At 41.4% G+C, this 24,836-nt stretch overlaps 1 protein-coding gene across 1 annotated transcript in view; it reads left to right on the top strand.

Moving 5' to 3' along the window:
- The window catches only part of LOC147663347 (voltage-dependent L-type calcium channel subunit beta-2-like), a gene marked incomplete at its 5' end in the record, with an annotated part of 112,209 nt that overhangs the window by 10,810 nt on the left and 76,563 nt on the right, over positions 1-24,836 (top strand). Inside the window, one exon of the mRNA XM_086950505.1 lies at positions 1,735-1,793. Coding sequence (XP_086806631.1) covers positions 1,735-1,793 — 59 coding nt within the window. The remainder of the gene's footprint in view (positions 1-1,734; positions 1,794-24,836) is intronic.

The following is a 24,836-nucleotide window of genomic DNA, read 5'->3' as shown; positions in this document are numbered from 1 at the left end:
TAAGGATGTCTGGCACATTCCTCCTATTATTTAAAGCCCCTCGCATGGCTTTTTGTGAGACTGTACCATTTTGTTTTTGTGTTTTCCAATTTTCTTGTCAGAAGTGATCTACAGAACAGACAGTTTTAAGCTAGGAAAGATGGCTCTAATAGATAAACAGTGTTGTTATGGCTTAAATCAATCTTAAAACTATAATTTCTGGCATAGGTTTATTTAAAAATTTGTATTAAATTTTTGTATTTAATTTATTTATAAAGCGCTAACAATCATCCAAGGTAGGATATCACGGCGCTGAGGTTTGGTGCTGAGGGGTACGGTAACCGCATTGATTACTGATTATTCTGGTTTAGGGAAGAGTAGTGTCTTTAATTGTTTCCTAAATGATAAGAGACATTCTGTCAGTCTGAGATTGGGAGGTAGTTCATTCCACTTGGTTGCAGCTAGGTGAGAGAAAGCCCGTTCTCCCATCCTGACAGTCTTCACGTGGGTAGTGTTTGCTCTTCCTGAAGTTCTGGATCGAAGGTTCCTCGATGGTCTATGGAATTTGACTTTATTGTGTAGAATGGTAGGGCCTGTATTGTAAAGTACCTTGTGTGTGATACACAGTAATTTGAAGTTGGCTCTTTGTCGCATTGGGAGCCAATGTAGTTCTCGCATGCAACTTTTGGCCGAATCATATCTCTTCTTATTGCATACAGCCTTTGCCGCGGCATTTTGCACTATCTGCAGTTTAGAGAAAAGATAGTCTGCCATTCCAACAAACAGAGAGTTGCCGTAGTCCAGTCTGCTCATCAGCAGCGACTGGACCAGGGTCTTCCTACACTCAGTCGGAATCCAGGGGAAGACTCGTCTGAGCATTTTCAATAATGCAAAGCCTCTGCCACAGACAGTGGAGACATGTGATTTCATGGACAGAGCACTGTCCAATACCACACGCTTTTATGGTAGGATTTGGGGGCAAGCCCAGGTTACTTGGCCACCAGCTGTTGTCCCAGAGCTGGGGATTTTTGCCAAACAGGAGGATTTCTGACTTGTCTGCATTTAATCTCAGACAGTGCTCTTGCATCCAATTGGCCAGCTCAGTCAGGCATTTTAGTAGTCGAGTTTTAGGATCATCTTTCTCATCAATGGTGACCATCAGCTGGGTGTCGTCAGCATAAGAACACATTTCAACACCCCACTTTCTTCCAATGGCTGCCAATGAGGAAACAAATACATTAAACAGGGTTGGGCTTAATGAAGCCCCCTGAGGAACCCCATATTTAATGTTTCGCGGGGGAGAAATGAAATCACCCAGACACACTGATTGTGTTCGATCCGCCAAAAAGGATTGTAGCCATCCCAATGCCTTGTCTCGAATACCTTTCCCTTCCAGGTAAATTGTCCTCAGTATGAAATATTTTGACTCTCCAGCCCCTGCTCCCAGGCTTATGACTGTCTAAAGGGAGGGATACACTGTAGGAATTCAGGCCATTTACATATGACATCATCAATGTATCATGCAATGGAAACACACATGTTTTTATGATTGTTATTACTGGTTCACATACAGGGCAACTTAAAGACAACAGGTGCACAGTCGGTTAGTGGCGGTCTACTTAAGTGTAATGAGAAAAGTACTGTAGGATATCATGACTGGTTCAGTGTTGATCTTTGAAATGCATGCCAGCATTATCATTTGTCAGTCCAGTGTATATTCTTATAAACAAATGTCCTGGTTTTTATTCTCTTTAGGTAACGGATATGATGCAGAAAGCATTGTTTGATTTTTTGAAACATAGATTTGAGGGGAGGTAAGTATAGTTGAATTCACATATTCAGATTTATTCCTGCAATGCATGGCTACCTGTTCACTGTTAACATTTTTATATATTCATGAAAAAGGGGGTTTCTCAAACACATGTTCTATCACATTCCACCATAGCTAGTCTCTAGTTCTGTGTATATGTTCGCAAAGAGATGATCATTACAGTGTGTACGAAGCTAAGCATAAAAACAAATGTGTAATTTAAGATATGCTTGCATGATTATTAGAACACTTATTAGTACCAATGTGTTTTATTTAAATTCTCAGTTGTTTACTATATGTTGAGTATGTTTCATATACAATACATCATGGTGTGTACTGGAAAAACAAATAGTTAATGGTAAATCGTTATTTATGTGATTAAAATCTGTACTTCTGTGTATGCAGCAGTCAAGCATATTCCAAAATGTAGGTTTGTAACATATAGGTATTCATTCTACTGATCAGAAAAATCACTTTGATTTCACCCAACAAGGCAATATTGTGCACCTTGGTACGTGATGAGGAATGAAAGCAGTTTGTTTGGTACTTTGAGAGACAGTCGTACATGTCACAATGTTCGAAAATAATGCCTGCGTTCAGCCATACTTTTTACCTTTTCTATATTTACCTTAGCGAGTGGAGGTCTGCGATGAAAACTGTGGTTGAGGACCAGGAAGCTGGAAACATATGATAGGAGGGCAAAGAATGGAGGGAGAGGCAAATGGGTATGGGGATTGCCTTTGGTATTTCTCCTAATGTAAGGACTAAGGAAGGATAAACTAGATAGCAGCTGGGGCATTTTCATGAAATTATTCACCAGTTTTATCAACACATATTTGCAACCACAACTACATAACCATGATATTTAACATGAGTGCAACCACTACATGCACTACTGAGTGACCCTAGGTTACTGTTGTACAAGTATATTCTAAAAGTATGTGGATGACTTGTAAATTGTAATACCCTTGATCAGTAAGTTGGAATAGGACCAACTCATGCTGAATTACAGATAATAACGCTTTCTGAAATGAAGGTTAAGAAATTGATTTAAACCTGAAAATAAAATTCAGATTACAGGATCCCATCACATACGATAAAGAGGAATGAACCACACCAATAGTTTAGAATTGATGGTAAAAGCAATTCTCTTTCTGGACACAGTAAAGAACTTGTGGTTTTTGTTTGGCTCATGTATGACAATGAAGAACCAAACTAATACAACGATTATCACATCAAACCTCTCTCTAGGATCCCAAACGTCAGCTGGTCTAACATGTGGTAGTACTAGTAGTAGAACATTTAGCTGTCTGGTGCCATGATTCTGCCACATGACCGCTTTGCATTGAATGTCTAACCAGAAGAGTAAAATGTAACATTATGACTATAACACACAAGGCAATTTATGCTTTAGGGTTTAGTAAAGATATCATAACAATGCACCACTCTAGTCCTCATCTTAGCTCTTGTAATAACTAATTTCGACACATGGATAGTTAAATGAGGAATTGTGGAAGAGCATCTACAGCATAAGCAAGTGCGATGTGGCGCAAACTGCCAGATAGCATTGCATTCTGTAACCTAGCTGTCTTCTGTCCAGGGTTGTCCTGTTTTTGAATTGTTGAATGCCCTTGTGTTTAAGCGCTATTTAAGAAACAGATAATGATGTGGCCAAGTTTGATTGCCATTTTCGCAGTACAGTAACAATGAGTTGATGGCATCATGATGACCATCTCCCAAGAGCAGAGATCAGCTTTATGTATTCCAGTCATTTGCAGCCCAACCTATCCATGAGTCCAGCCAGGAGCAGCGTAAATGTGACCATGGGATCCAAAGCTCACAAGAGTTTAATACTGGTGTACTCAATCTATAAGATGTTATAAGTTATTAATACATTACAAAAATCTCGCGGAATCACCCTAGAGCAGCGCAGGTGTGGCACATAGAGGCACAGCTCTTAGGATGTTACAACTGATATACCTAGTCTGTGGAGTTAATTCAGGGATGTTTAGACATGACCCAGTAGGTTATAACTGATTTTATCATACCATGAGAGGGGCAACATCTCTAAGATATAACTAACTTATTCCAAACATTGTATGAAGCAATAATGTAGGTGTGATCAACAGTTATGGGATACAGAGTGGGACGAGTGGATCACTGTACATAGACGACATGCTGTTATACTTCGCCCAACGAGAGACAATAATCCCTTGACTTCTGCATTCAAAATATCTGGTACATACTCCGGGACTAAATTTGTTGCATCCCCATGGGTACACCTGTGTTCCTACAAGTAGGACTCCAAAGACATTTTTCACAACAGATTCATTTCAATCGGAATCCATTTATTCAATATCCAATTCCTTGAAATTATATTCATTTAATCTCATCCACATATTTTTCAAATTACTCCTTGTTTAATACAGCCTTTATGGCTCCTATGCATTTCGGGCTGAAAGTCCTTCTTCAGGGAGCAATGCTGCAAAATGATCGTAGCACACAGGATTGTGATCTCATAATGACCACTAACTCTCAAATTAAATTGTTTACATTACAATACATCCTCAGTTTACAGACAAGGTGTCTAGAATAATCATTGAATTTCAACATTAGCTATTCGCATGCTTCTTACACTCGTGTATGTGTTATAACCGTGTATATTATCAACTCCAGTTCCTATAGCGTGTGGTTGTGAAATCTAAATGCACTCCGTAATGTTCAAGCATTAAATATCAAGATGTGACCTCTATCCTGAACATGCTTTGTGTCCTCATGAAGACAAACTGCGTTATACCGCGTTATACTCCACGTTTGTACAACTCATAAATATAGTTAACTCACGGCATTTGGCACTCGTAATAGTCCTGCCCTGTTCATAAAGACATACATTTCGTTTAGTGTGATCGCGCAACAGTAATATTGCCAAGACGGGTGCTCTTTGTAGCTAAACTCACTTTTTGTAAGTTCCCAACGTTTTCTTCTGTAGCGTAGTTCCGTGTGCAAATCTACAGCACTTCCCCGTTGTTTGGTGCCCTTATTCACGATTGGTTATTATGTTAGTCACGTGATCGCAGTACCCGAGATTTCATAGATACTGTAAAAAGACTATATACATTGCATGCAGTCTAATCGATAGATTCTAAACAGAGATTAACCTTCCGATAGTTGCATCTGCTATGCTTCCATAATAATCAAAAAGGCTGGAGATATTAACACACTTTTTTGTGAAATTTACAGTGTGCAATAAGTCGCGCTGTTGTAAACGAATCTAGGACCCTAGTGTAATTTTCCAGATTCATGCCCTTATATAGGTATACTTTATCATATCCTTATATAGGCATTAAAATCACTACCCTTTTTGGGCTAAGCCATGCAGCCCAAATACGGCATGGCTACTTCCACTAAGTTCCGAGAATTAACAACAATTTCTTGGAAAAACCCGCCTTCAGCAGCTAGGGACTTCCCCCTGCATGAATATTAAGTTCTCCAAGAACTATTGGCGTTTTCCAAGAATTTAGCCTTTGAGTGACGATATTAAGTCCAAACATGCGTTGAGACACCCTCGGGTAGTTGTGCACAATAAAAATCTCAAAAACATAAACAGAAAATTCTGACAGCAGTTCAAACTGCAGTAGCAAAAGAGAGAGCTCTCGCGCAGGGTAGACGCATAATGATCGTTACACCTGTACCTGCCTTAGAGGCAGTGACAAAAGCAAGCATCCCAAATGCTAAAGCTTTACATCCGAGATGGATACAATTGGTCAACTCTCTTGCTGCAACAGACGTCGAATAAATTTTTGACCCCAGCTTGAAAACACAAGAATTCCTACAATACGAACAAGAATGTCCTCTGCCAACCGAAATTCTGCCTCTTGAACATTACGGATGTATAATATATACAGACGGATCAGCACAGACCACAATTGGGGGTAAACAAGCCTATATATAGTGCTGTGTGCGCGATTGTTAAAGGTCGCTGGCGCGAAGGCAAATTCAGACCTATGGTCACAAAAACTCAATCTCTCGTAGACTGTACAGCTCAGCGAGCTGAACTACAGGCTTTCAAGATGGCGCTTGAAAATACCGATCGCGAATTCCCCACGCTCATAGTGTGCGATTTGTATTTATGCGTTGAATCTTACAATGAAAATTTGCAGAACGGGGTTAAAAACGGGTTCAAAAATTCAAAAGGTGGCACAATTAAGCAAAAAAGCTTTGGGAACAGGTAGGTCTTTTGCAGAAAACTACAAAAGATTCACGTGATCAATACACTGAGTCATCAGCGTGATGGCGTTCACGTTGCAGGGAATTCATTGGCTGATGAAGCCGCGAAGGCAGCTGTGCAAACGGCTTCCGTAGCTACAATCGCTCACGCAAAAAGAGTAATAGATGGTGAAACAGTATTAGCAGTAAAAGTCTCAATGGATGGCAATCATGCAGCGTTACCTCTAAACTATCCACTCACATATACATACATAACTCATGCAAACTCCGTTCCTTTTGCTCGAATCCCTGGAGTGGGGGACAGAGTAATTCCAAACAGGAAGCGGAGAGCTTACTTGGTTTAAGAAGCACACATGGGAGAGGGTCTGACACTTCAAGGGATCTTGAAATCTCTTATAGAGTTAGAAGAGATGTACTGATGGCCAGGAATGAGCACCCAAGTTTACGAATTTGGAATAAACTGTAATACCTGTTACAGATATCCTAGCTTTGACAACCACCAGATACCTGACTACAGTGTAGCCAGCCCATTTCAGATACCACTGTTAGACAGCATTCGGCTATCTACCCGCAGGCGTCCCTACAGACAGATGCGGTCCCACAACTACTAGGACAAGATTTATTTGGTTATGGCCCCAGCGCTCGGCTGATGCCAGAACTGTTATAAAGGATTTGCAAGTCTTTATCGGCACATAAGTAATGGGCTCGCTACATTCTGACCAGGGTCCTGGGTTTAGCTCTCGAGCTTACAAGGAGGCTATGGTTAGCTTGGGCGTTGCATTGTGGTATTCTAGTCCCTTCCATCCTGAGGGTAATGCAGTAGTGGAAAGAAAAAACCTTGACATAAAGCAATCCAAAACAGCTAAGGTTCGGGTGATGGGTGGGTCAAACATTTAATAACTGTCCAACGTAGTCTTAACAATCTGCCAAGAAATTCTCTGGGGGGAATCACTCCTTATGAATTACTGTTTGGTACTAGAATGATAATCGAAGACCTCGATTGTCAAACTTCAGTGGTGGAACAAAAACCCTTTGATGTCAAAGATCGTTTGGCTGTTTTACAGGACTTAACTCTATCCATGCTGCTGACGAGCTCAGCTCATCATGGAGTACAGTGGAGCTGCACTCATGACGAGCTGAGCTCGTCACGGCCATTGGAACGTTCGCACGCGGGGCTAATTGCCCCGCTGTGCTGAACGTTCCAAAAACAGGTGCGGCCGTGACGAGCTCAGCTCGTCATGAGGACAGCTCCGCTGTACTCCATGACGTGCTGAGCTCGTCACCAGCATGGGGGCGCTGTGCGCGGCCCCCTCCCCCGCACAGGAGGTGAAAAACCCTGCAGCGAAGGGGTTAAATGAAAGAAGAAGAAGTCTGAGTAACACAACACAAAAGCCAACAGCCTCTGAAGAAAAACCACATGTCCCAGCAAGACCTGTCTGGATTCCAAAGATTGGGGATCTAGTCAGGGAAAAGATAGCGGTGAAGAAGGAATTTGGGCCTTCTTACAGAAAAGAAGTACCTGTCTTAGCAATCCAAGGAACAAGATCAGTAGTACTACCGCCCCTTGCTGGTAAAAAGGAGAACCGAGTCGTGTCCATCGACCTGGTCAAACCACAACATGTGGCCAATAATAAGTAGTAGGCCCAGTGGACTGCCAAGATGTAGCAGAAGACCAAATCTTGCTACTATCCAAGAGGTTCAGACTGAAAGACTTATCACATTTGATAAAGCTGCAGTAAAAAATAGGACTATGTAACAAAGCCATGGAACTCGTGCCTCTTGAGACCCAAATAACAGTTCGTCAAGAAACACCTTTCTACAATGATGTAGCTTCTGACTATACCAATATGACAAAGGAAGAAGCAACTCCAAAGATTAATAACAATCCTGATGCAATTCGAACAATTGACAGAACTGCCTCTGGTTATTTTATCAACTTTGATACATTTTCTGAGGATCCCAGTGAACCCGAAGAAAGGCTAGCAAATAAAACTCTCAAAGAAAAAACAACAGAACTCTTTCATCAACTTGAGAAAATATATCTGGTTTCACAATGGATTGAATTTTGGATTGATTTAGGTGTATTTTTTCTAGCTTGGGACAAATGATAGATGGAAAATACTGAACAATGGGCACAGCAAGTAAGGAAATCAACTTGGTCCTAAAACCTCACAAATCATCCCATTGTGAAAAGAGAGAGACGTAGTCAGTGAACATCACAGCCTTTCCTATACCTGGTGGTATAGCATGGGATAGAACTGATTATGACATCTATGGCCCGGTGGAGCTGTTGAAGATTCCACACCAGTTCAAGGTTTCTTTAAGTGACTTTGTATCACCCAGCACATTTTCTGATGATTGGGACTTTGAGACTATTAATAATATGATGTCAGATTTAGAAATGTCTGCAAAATTTACTGAACATGACTATTTAGAAGGGTCATCAGATTATGAATAAATGTATTGTTTTAATCATTATGGTCACCACTATTTGCACAAATCTGCAAGTCCTAGGAATGTTTTTACATATAATCAATGGGAACATTGTCCAACGCCACCAAAAGGCAGCTCAAAAACATTTCATGAAAAGTTTTCGTACTTCTCAGGGTTTAATGTTACAAATACAGAAGTGTTTTATTTCAAAAGTGTAAATAAGACAGGAATGAAAACAATGTTGACCAATACTAAACAAATTTATTCTGCAACTTTTATGCTCAGCTGTCTACATTAGGTTTTGACTTTTGGAAAGACAACATTAAGACAAAAACTGTCAGGGGCACGAAAGACTGGCAGGTACAAGGTTTAGAAGCCTTGTTCAGAGCCGGCATTATACCAGAACAAATAATGTTTTTAAACGATACTGTTCAACAGACTTCTTGTCTTGGCCTGGCTAAGATAAAAGATTTAAATAAACCGTCTTTACCTAAACACACTTCTGAAAGTAATGACACTACAGAAAAGGAGGTAGACGTACCATATATTTTAACACAAACCAGAACAAACCCTGATAGGAAAAAATGGTTAATCTAGCACACAGACACCAATAACTGTCATGATAGATTCCTGAACAAAACACAGGTACAACGAAGCTTGGAAAATAACGCAAATGAAAACTGCAGAAAGAATATGAGAAATTGATCGTATTAATTTAGAGAAAGCTCTCTCTGTAGTGGACAATGGGTTAACAACTCTGTCCCCCACAATATATTCTTTGGACAGCATTGTATCCTCTGCAATTGACATAATGGAACAAGACTTGCTAATGTTACAGCATGACCAGTCTCAATTACGTTCTATAATGCAGTTAGGCTGGACGTTGCAAAATCTTCGTTCAGGCTACGTGCCATGGCGTCTAATCAACACAATGTCATTGTTTGCTGTATTTAACCTTACAGATAAACAAATCTCTTTTGCACAAAGAGGAGCAGACTAGACAGTGCTGAGCATTGAAAAACTGGAAAGATAACCATTGACAGTTTCTGAGAAGCCTGTCATTGAATGGATAATTTATGGCACCATCATAATACCAGTGACGATTTTCCAATTCCAGTATTATCTACAGCATATACCAGCAGGCCTGTATGAAAGGTTGGGTAAAGAATACATTAAGTCGACATGGACTTTACCTTACACACACAAATGTTGGAACAAGGGAAAAGAGGTATTCCTTAGTGAAAAAAATTGTAAAAACTCACTAAGTGGTACACTTTTGTGCAAAGGTATTAATTTACACGGAGCCTGCGACGGTTCTGCAAATAACCTCTCTTGCCACCTGCACGGTACTCCCTCCACTGTGATAGAATCTATTTTCATGCAGCTATCCAATGGCAGTTACGTTATGTTGAATGATCACAGCTGCTGTGGTATGATGCCAGGAAAACTTTATCTCGTTAGTGTGTCGTCCATGGTCACTTGTTGTTTGCAAGTAATGTATCCAACGCACAAGACAGACAGTGGGACGGCATTATGGCCTTCACTGAATATCTCTTCTATACGAATTGATACATTTATTCATTTTATCAGAACAACGCAACAAATTGATACTTCAAGCGAAATAAAAGCCATTCTTTTGCAAAAATCTGTGCCACTGACCTCGTCTAAAGAAACGTATAATCTGCAAGTTGCAAGGACATCTGCGGAGTACATGCATTATTATCAACAAACTGCCCAATACATTTTGCAGAAATGTTAAGTCAAATCTTAAACATGTCTGATACCAGTGGCATCCCACATCTATTTAAGACAATTTTTGGGGGTCTTTTAACACCATTCGAAGCAGTCCTCGGCATTTTTCCAAACTTCGTGCACTCTGTGTTCGGCGGCCTGCCTCTCATCTTGGGACTTGTAGCAGGAATTCTATTTTTATTCCTTCTGCTCCGATATGGCAAGTCCGGCAACCAACGATACCCAGACCAACAAGGAAGGGGCCCTCCTTGCCATGAGGTATCGTGAGAGGATTATTATTATTATTATTATTATTATTATTATTATTGCATTTATTGAGCGCACAGCTACCCGGAGGTTTCCCGGCGCTTGCCTTGGGAACCCGTCCTGGCTTTTCCCTGTGAGGTAGCCCCTACAGGGCATCCCCAAGGTGAAAGCCAGGCATCCCGCTGCAGGGGGCCGTTGTGGAGATTAAGCAAGCTTAATGCCCAGAGTTGCAGAGTGAGAACCCATGATTAGAACAGGCACCGAAGCGAGAATTATCGAGTCCGTGGACATTTGAGCTCAAGACCCTGCCGCGTCGGGAATTGAACCCTGGTCCCGGGTCTGACCTCAGCTTCCGGGTCTGCCTGCTCTACACCGTGAGCCACACCTCTCCACATTACACAGGATTACACAGATTCTGGGCTTGGCTCGTTTAAGAGATCTGAACACAACCTGGTTTCTATAGTTCAGACCAATCTGGCAAGATTGCATCTTACCTGTTCTACGATGCCTGCTTTGCAGAGAGGAATGCGTGTTGGACATCTGTCTTACACTTCCATCAGTCCTGCCATTGCATGTCAACGCCTTGCTAGGTCCTGTAACGACTCATGCATCGTGTTGTCCCCAACGGCTACCAATCCTGTTGACGGCATTCATTGAGGTCTCACCAGTAAGTCTAACTGAGGGTGAGATACGAGGATCAAAAGGCACACAGGTACTATCTGATATGAACACTGCTAATGCGGCACCTGGCGCTGACGGCAATGCTTCTCATCTGTGCACATTTGATCTGCTTGATCAAGTAGTTCCACTTTCACCTACTGTGGTAGACGATTTCTTTGCCAGCCTCGATGATCTGATGTTTTCTCCTGACACGAGAATAACGTTTGATTCATGCACACAGCGTTCCCTAAACTCTGAAAATCGGCCTTCAGTTTTTCAAAAACTTTGGAACTCTATTTTTTTCACAACCATTAGAATTTTTTCTCTCCAAAAACATTGAAATTTTTTGTCACAGACTAATCAGCTCAAAGTAGAACTATTCTTAGAAAACAAGATTTTTTTTTCCTTTTTGAACACTGCCTAGAGAAAATATTTGGCCTTGTCCTCATATAACAATTGCCATAATATGTTATGTTATGAAATGGTCTTGACCTTTTCTTTCTGTATTTAAGAGCCATTTTCATAAATGTATATTCATGATTCATTCAGTTTGCATATTTATATACCATACTATATGCTTAGAATGTCATCATTTCCTTAAAATGCGTACTGTAGAAATGCTCAATATTTTTTTTTCTCATGTACAACCATTTCAAATGCATTTGTATGTATTTTGGGGTGGTATTGTAAACACTAGCTTTAGATATGTTCAGTGCTTATTAGGTTAACTTTATTGAACTTAAGATCGTGGAGTGGGTGTTGTAAACGAATCTAGGACCCTAGTGTAATTTTCCCGATTCATGCCCTTATATAGGTATACTTTATCATATCCTTATATAGGCATAGAAAGCACTACCCTATTTGGGCTAAGCCATACAGCCCAAATACGGCATGGCTACTTCCACTAAGTTCCGAAAATTAACAACAATTTCTCAGAAAAACCTTCCTTCAGCAGCTAGGGACTTCCCCCTGCTTGAATATTAATTTCTCAAAGAACTCCTGCCGTTTTCCAAGAATTTAGCCTTTGAGTGACGATATTAAGTCCAAACATGCGTCAAACTCGGCACCTTCAAAGTATAAATATGCCTAGGTTTGCCCAGACAAACACACAGTGGTTTGGAGCAGATCGACTATCTACTTGCTCGACGCCCTGCAGCAGCAAGTTCTGCAGAAAGCCGACCCTCCAGCTGACGCACTGAGAGAGACTCTGTCTTTTCTCTTGCAGATAAATACAGCTCCAGTGTTTCCGGCATACCCTTGTGGGTATCTGGGAAATCGAGTCCTGAGAGAGAGATACAAGACCTCCTTCTTTCTAAAACCAAGGTACGGAGCCGATTAGACCTCTTAGAGAATTCTTGGAATAGAATCCTGGCAGAGAACTACTAAACTTAGACTACTCCTCACTTACTTCTTCCCTCGTACTAGACTTAGGTTAGGTAGACCGGGGTAGGCATATTTTAGAAGCACCAGTTGAGTACTTTTAGTCATTATTTATTAATGTATGTATTTTATACATTTTATGCACTTACTGGCTTAGAATCCATATCATGCTTTTACAGTACTACTTTATAATACTGTTCGTATTATATACATTGTACTTTATAACCAGTATTACGATTCTAGCAGTTCATATCCAATGCTTGAGAAAGAAGACTGTTCAATAAATACTTTTTATTGAAAACTCCGGTCTCTCTATTTCTCTGCATCTCTGGTGAAATGAAGCATGCACGATTGACTGAGTAAAATAGTTATCTATTGTTTCTGCGACTCTAGAGATTTGAATACTTATTCTTGGGAAAAAAAGTTGTCATGTTTATGCGGTTGTCGGAAACTAATCCCTTCTTGTGAATTCAAGAAAGTTTCTAGTGACCTCTGAGTTAGCTGGAACTCACTATTAAGTTTAATATATTCGGTAGAGACCTATTAGACCTCAGTCCTACGTCTAATCTACAGTATATTTTATTCCAATGCGCAGAGCCTATTCGGAATATAGGAACTACACTACAGGGCTACTCGAAAAGTAGAGCGATCTCTTATATTCGAAATGGTAGAGTGCTGGTACGGACGTGTCAGAATGTCGATGGAAATTATTCTAAAAGCTCCACAGTTATTTGTCATGAAACTGTAAGGGGTAACTGTGTAAAGCTAATGCTGAAATGTTAAGTGAAAGCAATGTATTCTATGTATAGTGTACCATAAGTGTCAGATCCATTATTGAATCAACAATATAAGCATTCCAAAGTAACAGAAACTATCCTGTACACGGTCCTGTAGTCATATCGTTGAAGGTAACATGCGTACTCCATACGTTCATTCAGACCATTTGGTTTACATGAATTAGGTTTAATGATCCAAAAATTCTCTTGTCGCAACAAATATTTATTGTTATCTCTTTCATCTATTTTCTGTACTGTTTCCAAAATCAACAACTTCAATTGTGATATATTGTAGTGTGGAGCAACTACTGATTTCATGTCCTTAGTTCTGATGTTAGATTTATGTTCATTGATTTGTGTCTTGATTTTACGTTCAGTTTTTCCCACATAGACTTTGCCACATGGGCATTTCAGTAAGTAGATCACATTAGCTGTGTCACAGGTCGCTGAAACTTGTAATTTGATTTTGTATTTGTGTTTATATAGCGCATAAATCGCCCGTAGGTCACATGTATCCCTTCATTGGGTGAGCTCTATTGGTCCCTTTAATTATATTATTGCAATTGTTGCAATTCATGCAAGGTCTAGTTCCTTTTGCCGCTTGTACCTCTATTTTCTTTTGATTCAGAATTTCACCCATGTTCCTATTTCCGGTATATGTGAATAGCGGCGGGTGTGAAAACATCGATTAGAAGTCAGATTAATTTCAGAATATTGACAATTGATGATTAATTATTCTTTTAAAGTTGGTACTTAGATTAGAAAATTTTGATACTATGACCATTCTGATATTTTCCTTTTTGGTAGTTATTTTCAACAAATCCGTTCTGCAAGTCGAATGTGTCTGCTGTTTTGCGCTTTCTATGGTGGGTTCTGGTTGGCCTCTATCTCTGAATCTTTTACCCATTTCATCTATCCTCTCACATGATTTTAATGGATCTGATGTTATCCGTTTGGCTCTTAGCATTTGGGAGACTTGTAGATGTTTTTTTAGCGAAGTTTGGTGAAAGCTTGTGTGATGTAACATGTTATTTTTATCTGTTGGTTTACGGAATATGTCGGTTTCTAAGCCTTTATCAGTTAACGTGATTTCTACATCTAAGATTATTTTACTTTCAGAAATTTCCCAGGTAAACTGTATAAAATGCTCTATATCGTTCAGTGCCAGCAGTGCTTTTTTTCCAATTCATTCCTTGTGTTTTTCCACAGGATGAAAACATCATCAATATATCGCACAAGTAATTTGATATTATCTTGCCATTCTGGCTGTGATAGTATATGTTCTTCCTCGAACTTCTGCATGACCAGATTCGCATATACCGGCGCAGTGCAATTGCCCATGGAAGTGCCTGCTAATTAAAGATACCAATCCTGCTTGTATTTAAAGTAGCTCTGATATAGAGCAAAGTACATGAGCTCCATCAAAAACACTTGCATTGGTAGTTTCAGATCAGTTCTTGTTAAGGCTTGTTACACGGCTTCTATGCCTTGAAGGTGCGGAATCGAAGTGTAGAGAGATTTTATACCCTCTGTACACAATATCATCTTCTCATTATCCTTTTTAACACTTAGTTGCAAATATTTGTCCAGAAATGGGTGTACTGGCTCATGGAGGCTTCCAAGTGTCGATACTATGGGTCTTAGTGGTGGGTCTCTTAAGTTTTTATGGACCTCTGGGACCATGTACAGAATTGGGCTTCTTGGATTGTTTTTCAAAAGAAAATTCTTTGTATTTTGTTTAATCACTCCTGTGTCGTATGCTTTTTGAACTATGCTCTTTAGTACGTCAGCAAACTGTGCAGTTGGATTTTCATTGAGTTTCATGTATGTCGTCATATCTGATACATGTTCCATTACTTTAGCCTCATACATTGATGAGTTCATTATTACCAGTGCTCCCCCTTTGTCAGCTTTTACACATTTGATGGTTTCATTATTGGCTATCCTTCTTATGCATCTTGATCCTTCTGTGTAATGATCTTTGTTCTTCCATTGTAGTTGAGTTTTGATAGATCCTGTTTAACCAAATTCTCAAATAGGTCTAGTGTTTTATGACTGGTTGGGGCTTGGTACGTACTTGTTTGTTCTTAAACCTCTTAGTTGGTCTGGTTCTTGTGGTCCTTGGTCCGGTAGTATATTCTCAAATAAATGCCTTAGTCGTAACTTCCTCATCAATTTAAAAAGGCTTACTTCGAGCTCTAGTTGGTCAGTTTGTGCTGTGGGTACAAAGACGTCCCCTTTTGCAATGGTTTAAGCTCATGTGAAGTCAATACATGATCTGAAATATTTATAGCTAATTGTCCTTTGGTGTTCTTTTCTTCTTGTCGTTCTTGGGCATCGTGGTCCTTCTTGTATTGGGATGTTCTTTGTATTTTTCCCCTCCTGGGTCGCCTTTTTCTCGATGGCCTTGTTCTAAAAAATAACTTGTGGTTGCTGCTGATGTTGTTGATGGTTGTTGCTCATTTGATGCCGACCCTGGTCCCTTATGAGTGGTTTGTGGTCTGCCAGTCTGTGGTCTGTCTGTTGTGTCACTTCCCGATGAGGAAGTGTCCGTTTGTTGTGTATAAGGTCGATTTCTCCATCGTTGGGCGTATACTTCTGCCCATGTATAAGCCCCTCCGAGTTTATAATCAAGAGTATCCCTACGAAATTTTTAAATTTTACTTTCATTGATTTCCTGGGAGTGTTTAGCGATTTGTTCATTGATTTCCTGAAGCGTTTTTGTCCAGTCCTCCGTAGACATCATGTTGGTAAGCTCATTGGTTACCTCAACTATTTCTTTAGATAACTCCTCAAGGATTTTTGACACTCCTCTATAATTAATAAGATCAACTCGAGGGAACATTTGTTCAAGATCGCCTACCAGCTCTCTTGAAACCTTTTTGCATTCTTGCACAAAGATGACTTTAATGCTATCCTTAGGCCACTGGGTATGCGTTGCGCTCGATGATATTTAATGAGTGTGCTTGCATGTAGCCTCTGATTTATTTCCCTTTTCACTAAGTATATCAACTGTTTGATATTCTGTTCCTTGGTACAGTTAGTAGTTGACTGTGTAATTTCTTCATGTATTAGTGCATAGATCCTGGATGCCTCCTCACCTGCAAACGCAAAGGTATCAGCTCTTATATCCGTTGTTTTCGGAATCTCCTCATATTCCATGTCTATTCAATGCTTTGTGTGGGTGTGCTGCCCACTGATGGACGGATCAGTATCTGAAATCAAAATGTAGCTGGCGCACATCCTCTTTACTTTATTACAAAATTTTTATGGTAGTATTTAATAATTTTAGGGTGCTCCTCAGGTGGCGTCAGTGACACATTAGCTGTGTCACAGGTCGCTGAAACTCGTAATTTGATGTTGTATCCCTTCATAGGGTGGGCTAAGAGTCAAACGGATAACATCAGATCCATTAAAATGAAGTGAGAGAATAGAAAAACTGGGTAAAAGATTTGGAGATAGAGGATATCTAGAACTCACCAGGACCAATATAGCCCACCCAATGAAGGGATACAACATCAAATTACGAGTTCCAGTGACCTGTGACACAGCTAATGTGATCTACACCCTGAAATGCCCATGTGGCAAAGTCTATGTGGGGAAAGCCGAACGAAAAATCAAGACACTAATCAATGAACATAAATCTAACATCAGAACTAAGAACATGAAATCAGTAGTTGCTACAAACTTTATGGAGCAGCACCACAATATATCACAACTGAAGTGTTTGATTTTGGAACCAGTACAGAAGATGGAAGGAAGAAACAACAATAAATATTTTTTTGCGACAAGATAATTTTTGGATCATGAAACTTAATTCATGGAAACCAAATGGTCTGAATGAACGTATAGAGTATGCCTGTTACCTTTAACGGTATGACTACAGGACAGTGTCCTTTATAGTTTCTGTTACTTTGGTATGCGTATATTGTTAATTCAATAATGGATCTGACACTTATGGTACACTACACATGGAATACATCGCTTTTACTTAACATTTCAGCATTAGCTTTACACATATACCCCTTACGGTTTCATGACAAATAACTGTGAAGCTTTTAGAACCGTTTCCATCGACATTCTGACACGTCCATACCAGCACTCCACCATTTCGAATATAAGAGATCGCTCTACTTTTCGAGTAGCGCAATTTATTATGCACCGTAAATTTCACACAAAAGTATTTTAATATCTGTGGCCTTTTTTAATATTATGGAAGCACAGCAGGTGCAATTATCGGAAAGTTATTCTCTAGTTATGATCTATTGTTTAGACTGCATGCGATGTATATAGTCTTTTTACGGTATCTATGAAATCTCGGGTACTGCAACCACGTGACTAACATAATAACCAATCACGAGTAAGGGCACTAAACAACGCGGAAGTGCTGTAGATTGGCAGATGGAACTATGCTACAGAAGAAAACGTCGGGAACTTAAAAAAGTAAGTTTAGCTACAACGAGCACCCATCTTGGCAATAATACTGTTGCGCAATCATACTAACCGAAATGTATCTCTCTCTGAACAGGGCAGGACTATTGCGAGTGCCGAATGCCGTGAGTTATCTATATTTATGAGTTTTACACACGTGGGGTATAACGCTGTATAACGCAGTTTGTCCTCACGAGGACACAAAGCATGTTCGGGATAGAGGTCACATCTTGATATTTAATGCTTGAACATTACGGAGTGCATTTAGATTTCACAAACACACGCTATAGGAACTGGAGTTGATAATATACATGGTTATAACACATACACGAGTGTAAGAAGCATGCGAATAGCTAATGTTGAAATTAAATGATTATTCCAGACACCTTGTCTGTAAACTGAGGATGTATTGGAATGTAAATGATTTAATTTGAGAGTTAGTTGTCATTATGAGATCAAATCATGTGTGCTACGATCTTTTTGCAGTGATGCTCCCTGAAGAAGGGCTTTCAGCCCGAAATGCATAGGAGCCATAAAGGCTGTATTAAACATTTTTTTAGATGAGATGAAATCAAAACAATTTCAAGAAATTGGATATTGAATAAATGGATTTCGATTGAAATGAATCTGTTGTGAAAAATTTCTTTGGAGTCCTACTTGTAGGAACACAGGTGTGCCCATGGAGATGCAACCAATTTAGGTTGGAAGCACTACGTGATATCATGACATAGACGTCTCCAGGACAGAAGACGCCACCTGAGGAGCACCCTAAAATTATTAAACACTTCCATAAAAATTTTGTAATAAAGTAAAGAGGCTGTGCGCCAGCTACTTTTTGATTTCACATACTCCGGTACCACATAACTAGAAAATGTCCCATCTGTTCCACCTGTGCGGGAACGCAGACCATTCCACGAACTTCAAAGTGCAAATCTCTGAGGAGGGATTCCACTATCTAGGGTTTCATGTCTCTCGTAGATAGTTCAAAGTAGACGTTAAGCACTGGCAGGAAGGTGTGGTGCCTGCTGAAAAACACTCTGTTAGAAATGGGGTATGCACCTAAGCCAGGCAGAATCCACCACTCTAGTCAGGGTAATGGAATTAGATACCCAAGATAACCCCTACTCACACCCTTGGTAGCTTGTTAGAGCAGTCGGGCTTATCCCAGAGGAAATGTGTAAAGCATTTGTTCGACACACTCACCCCAATGACACACTGCACACACCACAAAGAGAGACTCCATGCAAGGTTTTATCAAAAATATCCTTTGTATTGTACATAAAAACACATTAGACTAAACCACTTGGTAGCATGTAATTTACATTAGACAACATCACACAAATCACTGCACCACTAGGCGATTGTCACAAAGATGCATATAAATCTCATAGGACCGTAATTACATGAATTACTGTGCCACTAGGCACTGGTCATAAGAATGCATAAATCATAAACCATCATCTCTTTGTCATAAGGCAAATGCCATAATACATGTAGTGCACACATCATGCCAACAATATGAAGACACCAGTCCTGCATAATAGGCAATTCCTGCATTTAATACTTGGATCCCTGGCCAGAAAAAGGCCTACATGATCACATTAGGTCCTAAAAATATAGTAGTAAGATGCAGCACAAATCACCAAATTTAATTGTACATGAAGTTCCATATAATACCATAAATGCATAGGGTGCAGCCTCCCTGCACTCCTACTATTCTTGCTATGGTACTTTGCTTCCCCCATGTGGGCACAGAAGCATCTGCTCCCCTTCTACATGGAATATGGTAATCCCAGGGGTTACCCTGAAACCAGCTTGCAGTTGGGAGCTCTGTGGAGGATTCAGTCTGACGTGCCGGAGCTTGAATTCGTGCCCCCAGGTAGATGTGGTAAAGTGGGGAGGCACACTCACCAGGTGACCGCCTTGGTGATATGGTTGAGGGCAGCCTGCAAAGGGAGGTGGTTGGGCCACTTGCTGTATACTGCCTTGGACACTACTGCGCTTGGGCAAAGGGATCCAAGTGGGACCTCCTTCGCTTCTACAGGCTTTAATTGGAAGAAAGAACAAGGTGAAGAATAGTCTAGTCCTTCTGTAAGTGTTTTGTATCCCTGAGATGTTTAACAGGAGGCCAGCACACACAACCTCCTGGAGATTCTGCACAAGCAGGATACCACAGCAGGGCAAAAAGAGTCAGTAATATTCCTCCACCATAAACAGAAGCAGCAACTTCAGGCCAACCCACACAGCAAAGGGGTAGTTTTCCTCCTTACAGCTCTTCAGCTCTGCTTCTTGGTAGGGTCCTCTTGTTCTTTGAAGTAATCTAAAGTTCTGGTGTTTTAGGTCAAATACTTATACCCCAAAATGTCTTTGTTCTCCGTTTGGCAAGTGTCTCTGAACCCAGTTTAAACTAGTTCTGCCCTCACAGGTGCAGCATGACCACACAGGGTGGAAACAGCAATGGGCAAAAGGAGACACAGACTATTCAGGTGTAATCATAACTCCTCCAACCAATCTAAATGCAGACCAGGTCTATTCAGGCCTGCGAAGAGTCATCCAGGCAAGGCAGGGCACACCTTAAACACCCCAGGGACTGTCGAGAATGAATACACATCTCAGCTCCTGTCACTCACACAGCAAATGCTGAATACACAAACAGCCAGAGGCACACAGAATGGTGAAGTAAAAAAAGGCCCACTTTCTAAAAGTGGCATTTTCAAACGCACGATTTAAAAACCACCTTCACCTAAAGGTGTGCTAATAAATTCTTTAAGTTCAGCGAGTCCAAACTTCCTTTTTCTATATTGTCCCTATTGCAAGTTTCACATGTACATTTGTTACAGTGCAACCCCAATGATAAGTTGATGAGACAAATAGCCTTTCAACAGTGAAAAATGAAATACACAGTATTTCACTATCAGGACAAGCCACTCACTGGAGTACATGTCCTACCTTTCACATACACCGCACCCTGGCCATTGGGGTACCTTGCGCCTACATTAGGAGTGCCTTACTTGTAAGGAAAAGGAAGGTTTGTGCCTGGTAAGTGGGTGCACTTGCCAGGACAACATGGCAGTTACAAACTGCTGGCACAGACACTGCGGTGGTAGGCCTGAGACACATTTACACTGTTACTCGTGTGGGTTGCACAGCCAGTGCTGCAAGCCCACTAGCAGCATTTGATTTACAGGCCCTGGCACTCACCGTGCACTTTACTAGGGACTTACCAGTAAATCAAATATGCCAATCATGGATAACCAATTATTGTCACAATTTACACAGAGAACATATGCACTTTAGCACTGATTAGCAGTGGTAAAGTGCCCAGAATCCTATAGCCAACACAAACAGGGTCAGAAAAATAGGAGGCAAAAAGCAAAATGTGTGGGGATACACATGTCAAAAGGGCCAGGTCTAACACACCCGATATCAGATACCAGAGGAATTTTTGGGACACATAGACACTAGTCGGAGAGTTGCTGTGGAACGAGCGCATGCCAAGCATAGCCGTGGCAAAATTAACCAGGGGAGTGTATGATGAGGGATTGGCACTATCTGATATTAAACAATATTACAGGGCCTCACAACTTGTCAATGTAAATGAATGTGCAGTTGCTCTGCTGTAAACAGTGTTACGAATAGACAGACATGCAATAGGGTGCAGAGGTTTTGCAGCATGAATCCTTTTCTGGATTCAAATGCTGTGTATTATTCCTTCATCTAGTGGTTGGGTCTGGAATTGTCCTTTTATTTTTCCTTTTTGGGCATTGTTGACCACCATTTGGTGGTATGCCCGTCACCTGTGTGATGTCAAACGGCGCCCTAGATCTTCCTTTGCATTGTCTCTATCTTCAGATTCTTTTTTCCACCATTGGCTCTAGGATGTAACAGAGGATCTGCAAATCTTTTTTTGAAAATTAGAGTTTTTGGGAAGAAAATATAACAATTTGCCGAAGACCTCTAAAAGAGATGATGAGAGAGAAGTGGACCCTTCCGGCCTCCTTCTGACGGAGAACCACGCCGGTACCAGCCACCTTGTTGAAGAATGAGAGCAGGTAGGGGAGATAGAAAATATCTCCTTTAACCCCTTGTATGCTTGTGACGGAACCGCTCCATCACAAGCCAAGGGTGAGCTGTGCTTGTGACGGAACGGTTCCGTCACGGCCCGCTCGGCGCGCCTGCGCGGCGCTGATTTCGCGCCTGCGCGGCACGTTCCATTGAGTGGGCGCGTTCGTGACGGAACCGTTCCGTCAAAAGCACAGCTCACCCGGATGCCGTGACGGAGCGGTTCCGTCACAAGCACGTGACCGCCGTGCGGCCGCCCTACCCGCTTAGCGCTGCGGCGGAATAGCCGCCGCAGCAAAGGGGTTAAATTCTTCCTCAGCTGCCACCACAAATTTGCATGATTTCTGCAACTTCTGTCTCCCAAAGGACCATAGCTACGAGAACTGCGAGGCATGTACTGCGTTTGTACCAAAGACCCTTAAGGTATGCTAAAGACAGAGGCTGGAACACTACACCACCATGTCCAGCACTCAGAGGGTGCAGGTTCCACCAAAGGATTTCACCTGGCTAGCAACGATAACGTCATCGTTGAGGAAGCCGACACAGTTTATGGCAAAGGATTAGATGTCGAAGCATACGCGACCAATGCCGATAAAAAACAGGCGGTGAAGAAACCGGCTAAGGTCAGCCGAAAACAAAGAAGCCAGATGGATCTCAAGCAAGGGACACTGATGTAGGCAAGACTCTATTGAAGCCCTCAACAATGCCATCCGCTTTAGAGGGAGAAAGAGAAAAGACAGAGGCTTAGGAGATGACAGAACCAGTGACACTGAAGAAGAGGCTGATACTTGAAGCAGAAGTGAAGATGTTTGAGGTCGAGAAAGAGAAAAGTAGTTAATTGACTCCTAAGAGGATTTTCAGATCCCATTGAAGCCATCAATATACTTCGGCATCGAGGACGACCAATCTGCCTTGAAGGCTCCAGCAACACCAGAGCCCCATGAAGAAAAATAAGAGGAATTCTACAAACTCGAGAAGATAGAAGAGGCAACAGGGCTCGACAGAGTCAAGGCAGGTTCTCAGAGTTGAATCTTCCAAAGGCGTTGACAACTACCCTTCGAGGCCATCACCACCTGAGCTGCTGAAACATACGAAGTCCTGCTGGAGGAAAGAAAAGGGAGATTCTTGTTTTCTCCTCAAGACCCTAATGCCAGCCACAAGGGGAACCTACACTCCCCAAATCTACCCAGCATTTTGGATCAAGGGAAGGAGGCATTTCGGGAACCTGCCAATGCAAAGGCAGTAACTCCCAGAGTAGAAAAAAAGTACAAGTCATCTACTCAAGACCCGCAATACATACAGGGAAATGCTCCTGCTGACTCGATTATTGTAACAACTGCAAGAAAGCGAAACAACTCCCTCACATCCTCGGGCCCACCACCTGGAAAGGAGAGGAAGAGGCTTGACATGTTGGAGAGGAAGATGGAGAGAGAGGCTGCAACCCAGTGGAAGATTGCCAACTATAATGCACAGTTAAACAGGTACGGTCACCAACAATGGGAAGAGATGGAGTCCCTCATGCAACACCTCCCATACAAGTACAAAAAGAGGGCTAAGTCAGTTATGCAAGAGGGGTAAAACACAGCGAGCACATACCTGAAATCAGCCTTGGACTCCTACAGACACTGCCAGCAGGCAGATGTGCACGGGCACAACACTAAGGAGACATGCCTGGCTCAGGTACCAGTCTTCATAATCAATATGCCCTTTATAGGAGACGTCCTGTAGGGCCAGGCGATCAATAAGTCCTTACAACAACTAAAAAAGGACAACGAAATGGCCCAAGCAATGGTGGGTGTACAAAAGGAAAGGGAGGAAACCTGGCCCACTGGCAGAGCACCTTTCACATCTGGCCAGCAACCACAAGGCAGCTCACACCAAGCCACACAGCAGACCACACACTAACAGTGGCAACACCCAACTAGACAGCCCTTTCATGCGCAAGGAAGGGGAATGGGAGAAACTCCCCAAGGGGTAGGAGCAACAACCAAGTGACTTGCCGAAAAATCGGTGCCCCCACATAAAACCAGTGGGAGGCAGTATAGGCAATTAACCACAGGAGTGGGAAAAAATCACCTCAGACAAATGGATTATGAACGTGATATGTCACGGATACTGCATAGAACTAATCAAGGAACCACCTCAAATTCCATCAAAAGCAAAGAGTTTCAATGGAAAGATATCATACTACTAAGGAAAGAGGTGAGAGAACTCTTACAAAAGAAAATCATCAAAAGGATACCAGCAAGAGAAACAAGCAAAGGAAACTATTCTCCTTATTTCCTGGTCTCAAAAAAGGATCTGACCCTGAGACCATTCCTAGACTTCAGAGTCTTAAACAAATTCATTTGTACTTAACAATTCAGAATGACAACACTCCAAGGAGTTCTACCAATTCTAATAATAGGGGATTATATGGCCACCTTAGATCTAAAGGACGCCTATCTACGCATCCCAATGAATCGAAAATAGAAAAAGTAACTCAGATTTATATTAGACAAGGTGAACTACCAGCTCACAGTACCTCCATTCTGCATAAAATCAACGCTACACTGGTCTTCACAAAGTGCCTTGCTGCAGTTGCAGCACACCAAAGAAGAAAAGGTATTAATTTATACCCATTCTTAGACGACTGGCTAGTAAAGGAGACATCAAAACAGATATGCCAAAAGGTCATTCAAACAGTAATCACCACATTAGAACATCTGGGTTGCTCAATAAACCACAAAAAGTCATCACCACAACCGGAAGGGGAAAAGGTGTTTCTGCTAGCGACCCTAAACTTAAGGACAATCTGAGCATATCCTGTCCTGAAGAGGGCAAAGTGGAATCTCAGGGCAAGTTCACCTATTCAGGAAGGGGGAGCCTCCTCTGACAGTGAGGACAGTCATGAAACTATTGGGCATGATGGCATCATGCATACCGCTTACAACGCATGCAAGACTGCACATGCAAACTTCCAAGAATGGATCTGCAACAAATGGTCACAAGCCACCGGAGTTGAGAATATCTAGTGGTTATCACAGCAAAGGTTCAAAAGGTAGAATAATGGTGGAAATCCAAAAATGTGACAGTAGGGA

The sequence above is a fragment of the Lissotriton vulgaris genome, unplaced genomic scaffold (genome assembly GCF_964263255.1).
Source record: "Lissotriton vulgaris unplaced genomic scaffold, aLisVul1.2 SCAFFOLD_2577, whole genome shotgun sequence".
NCBI lineage: Eukaryota > Metazoa > Chordata > Amphibia > Caudata > Salamandridae > Lissotriton > Lissotriton vulgaris.
This window is presented reverse-complemented; position numbering and strand designations above follow the sequence as displayed.